General features: G+C 37.7%; 2 protein-coding genes across 2 annotated transcripts in view; one reads left to right on the plus strand and one right to left on the minus strand.

Annotated features, from left to right (window-relative positions):
• The window catches only part of mlsl (malate synthase-like), a gene marked incomplete in the record, with an annotated part of 3,052 nt that extends 1,298 nt beyond the window's left edge, over positions 1-1,754 (minus strand). Inside the window, 3 exon segments of the mRNA XM_035669737.1 lie at positions 980-1,198; positions 1,273-1,401; positions 1,749-1,754. Of these exon segments, the coding sequence (XP_035525630.1) occupies positions 980-1,198; positions 1,273-1,401; positions 1,749-1,754 (354 nt within the window).
• Positions 1,755-2,866: 1,112 nt separating this feature from the next.
• LOC118333919 (interferon a3-like) overlaps positions 2,867-3,911 on the plus strand; it is a 2,032-nt gene continuing 987 nt past the window's right edge. The window contains exon 1 of the mRNA XM_035669739.1: positions 2,867-2,899. Within this exon, the coding sequence (XP_035525632.1) occupies positions 2,867-2,899 (33 nt within the window). The remainder of the gene's footprint in view (positions 2,900-3,911) is intronic.

Here is a 3,911-nt window from a genome sequence, read left to right on the forward strand (position 1 = left end):
GTCTCTAGCCAGAGCCTTCAGTTACCAAGCTCCTCTCCTGTGGAACCAGCTTCCAGTTGTGGTTCTGGAGGAGACACCCTCTCCACATTTAAGAGTAGGCTTAAGACGTTCCTCTTTGATAAAGCTTATAGTTAGGGCTGGATCAGGTGAGTCCTGAACTATCCCTTAGTTATGCTGCTACAGGCCTAGACTATCGGGGGATTTCCCATGATGCACTGAGCTCCCTCTTCCCCAACTGGTTGAGGCAGACGACCACCCCACCTCTTAAAAGACAGTTTTTCCTTGCCCCCGTCGCCAAGTCTTGCTCATGGTGGTACTTGTTGGGTCTCTGTAAATGTTTATAAGGAGTTCGGGTCTAGACCTGCTCTATTGAATTTGAAAAGTGTCCTGAGATAACTGTTATGAATTGGCGCTATACAAATAAAATTGAATTGAATTGAATCATAAGAGAATGATTAACAGAACAAGTTCTCTTTATAAAAGTTGCTATATCAGTATTTACAAATACAGGTGTTGGCACATTTTACTTGTTTAGTACTCCCAATACCCCATTCACCATCTTGGTTAAGCATGTCAGTGTGCTAACATTTGTACACAAAGTACAGCATTATGGTAAACCAAAATATTAGACAAATTAAAGTTATGTTTTCAGCTTGCTCTGCTGCTTGCTCTGCTGGTGTAGTGTGTAACATTCAGTAGGATCTATTGTCAGAAATNNGTGTATAATCACTTGAATATAAATAAAAAAGTATTTCTGCCATGTGGAATGCGAGCTGTATTCATTTGGATGCAATCTATAACTTCACTTCACAAGTTTAATATGACCTTATCTGAAGTATGGTCAGATTACTCACTGCATGTAAGTGTACTCCTAAATTAATAATTATATTAAGGCATTTCATGACCAAACATTAGAGCATAGAATACAGAGTTATCGTGCTGGTGTGGTATGCTCACAGGTGAGTAATTGAGGGGGTACCTGTATGCCTTGTGCTGGTGACAGGAGAGATTTAATGAAGCGCTGAGTATCGCAGGGAGCCAGATCCCCAATATCCACATGTCTTCTCTGGAGCCTTGGGGGGACAGGGAGCACCCTCCAGGCCGCCTCTCTCCTGATGTGTCTGGTACTGTCCGGAAAGCTTGGCAGGTCACCTGAAAGGTCCAAGTGGGACTTTCTGGACACTCGCAACCTCAGGACCTGAACAGAGCAGAGTAGAGCAGATAACTTGAATTGAACTTATTCAATAAAAAGCGCTTTTTCAGCCAGCCTACCTCATCCACCTCCTCATCAAATGTGGAGATCAGCTCATGGAGGAAGAGGAGGGAGTCGGTGGTGAAGAGGGTCTCATGCTCTGCTTCTAGACCAGAGGGAGGGGGAGACAGCTCCATGCTGACCGGACCCTGTGGACCAAAAGTGTCAGCACATTAGACTCTCCTGTGTCCTTGTGTGTCACACTATTTCACCAAAAAAAGGAATGTTGAAAGCTCCCAGTGACGTCCCTGCCAGTGTCGTTATTCTTTGATTCAAGCAGCTAAAGAGTTTGACCATGTTCATGCACAAGAAATTCCTAAAGCCTGTAGCGTCTGAAACAGGAAACTAACTATTGCAGGACACTGAAACTAATGAAACTGCAGTGAAGTTCAAAGTCCGTTCTCACACCTTCTCACATTGTACTTGTTACTTCCTGTCGTATTCTTTACAGTCCGTAAAGTCTATTAGTTGTAAAATAAGTCATCTTGATACTCACAGACATGTTGATGACAGGATCTGTTCACTTATTAGAAGTGGACTTTGGTTATGGATTTACTTTGGTCACTGTTTGAACAGGTTTGTTTGTATGTAGAGTTTAAAGTCCTATGTGTACATTCTGCAAAGTGACATGTGAGGAGATTTAAAGCAGGATAGATCTGCTTTTAGTCTGTATGCAGGAATTCTTTACAAAGTAAAAGTGAGTGGTACCCCTTAGTGAAATTAAATCCATGATTGAAAACCATTCTGCTTCTGTTGGTACCTGTTGTATCTTGTGTCTTTTGTATGATAGGTGCTTTTATAGTTGTTGTCAATTAATTAATAATTAATAATAATCAACTTTATTTATACAGCACCTTTCAAAATTGGGTTTACAAAGTGATTTTACAGAATAAACAACAAAAACAACAGAACACTAAGAACTATAGTTCTTAATTGTATTCTTTTTAATTGATCTTTTATTATTTATGTAATATTTATTAAAACCTTTACTCAACATTTTGGATAATAATTACACAAAGATTAAAATTAGGATTATCATTAATAAATTATAATTATTATCTTTATTTAATTTAAAAAAAGATCACCTTTTGGTACTTCAGGATAACGCCTTAATTTAGCATTTGAGAGTTGTGTTAGGTGTTTAGAACTGACAGGCACAAAGGAGTCTCTAAGGCTGCGTTCACACTGCAAGCCTTAGCGCTCAATTCAGATTTGTTGCTCTTTTTTTGTGTGTGGCTGCGTACATTACTTTTTTAATGTGGCACATATCAGATTCTGTCATTTTCCATAATGAGGCGTTTTTTACCTCATCAGTAACACAATGTTCATATTTGAGATATAAATGAAACAAAATAAATGCATTTAGGCTAAGAGGCTTTCGTTTTTTCCTCACAATAGCAGTACTTTGGAGACCCTGTCTCCTTCCCACAGAATGTAAGCTCAAGTCCACACTGAATTCAGTTCCCCTTGAGGTCACAAAGTCAGACCTGTATCTGATTGGGACCACATATGAAATGAATGAGAATGGAAAAGATCAGATTCCATGTGATTTGTGCTGTTCACTAAGTGACCCTCTAATAGCAGCACACCACAGTCTTGTGATGCATTTCTATGATGTCAAGCACACCCAGTTTCCTCGCTACACCAGTGAAATTGCCGGAATCATTTTTAATGAATAATTATACAACGTTTATGTAGTGATAGCTAACGTTATTAAATCCTTCCTTCCTTAAATATTAATTATTAAATCCTTCCTTCCTTAAATCCATCCTTTTGAAATCAACTCATAGGCCTAAATTGATTAATTATAATAAATTAACCTATACCAGCAGTATATAGTCATTAGAATGAGCCCCGCCTTTACCAGCTGCAACATTAATGAACACATTCATCTATCAATTATTATAATCCAGTAATATAATATACAGTAATATTGTAAAACTGACTATGTTGCACTTTTACTTTTGGTACTTTAAAGATCCCCTCCAGATACTATAAAGTCATACGTAAAAAAAATGAGTGGGTGACATCACAGCGTTGCATCATCAGTGATGCTTCACAAACAGCATAAAACGAGGCTGACGTCAGCTGTCAGACAAAATCAACATAAACTGTAATACAGTAGATGAGATGCTGCCTCAAAATAAAAGCATTTCAGGTTATAACATTAGAGTGGATAATTTACAAACACTCTGCATTTCCTGTGATCTGTCTGTAATGTGTCTACAGTATATTTGTATCACACACAAACACTCATTCGTTCAGTAAACTTGGGACTCTACTGATTTGTTGGGCAAGAAAATAATTGTCAGCTTTTATTTTGGAGAGCTGTGTGTGACTTCCTGTGATTGTGCTATCTGACTTGACCATTGACTGCTATTCTGGCAGCTGGTTTGAAAAATGAAAGTGGAGGGACTTTTTACAGCCCAAAGAAAAACACTTCCCAAATCAACAATTAACGCAAAAATACTTTATTTATAATATATGTAACATAATATGCTGTAGAATCATTTATTCATTTATAAAATATTTACTGATTTAGCTCATAATTCCTCTTTAAATGATTATTTCATGATCTGATGTCTTTGTTTTGGTGTGTGTGTAAAAAGGGAGAGTAGAAACACCTTTTGGACTTTTTGTCTTTCACTTTATTGTGTTT

The sequence above is a fragment of the Morone saxatilis genome, unplaced genomic scaffold, assembly GCF_004916995.1.
Source record: "Morone saxatilis isolate NCDOM2014 unplaced genomic scaffold, NCSU_SB_2.0 Contig22, whole genome shotgun sequence".
Taxonomy (NCBI): domain Eukaryota; kingdom Metazoa; phylum Chordata; class Actinopteri; family Moronidae; genus Morone; species Morone saxatilis.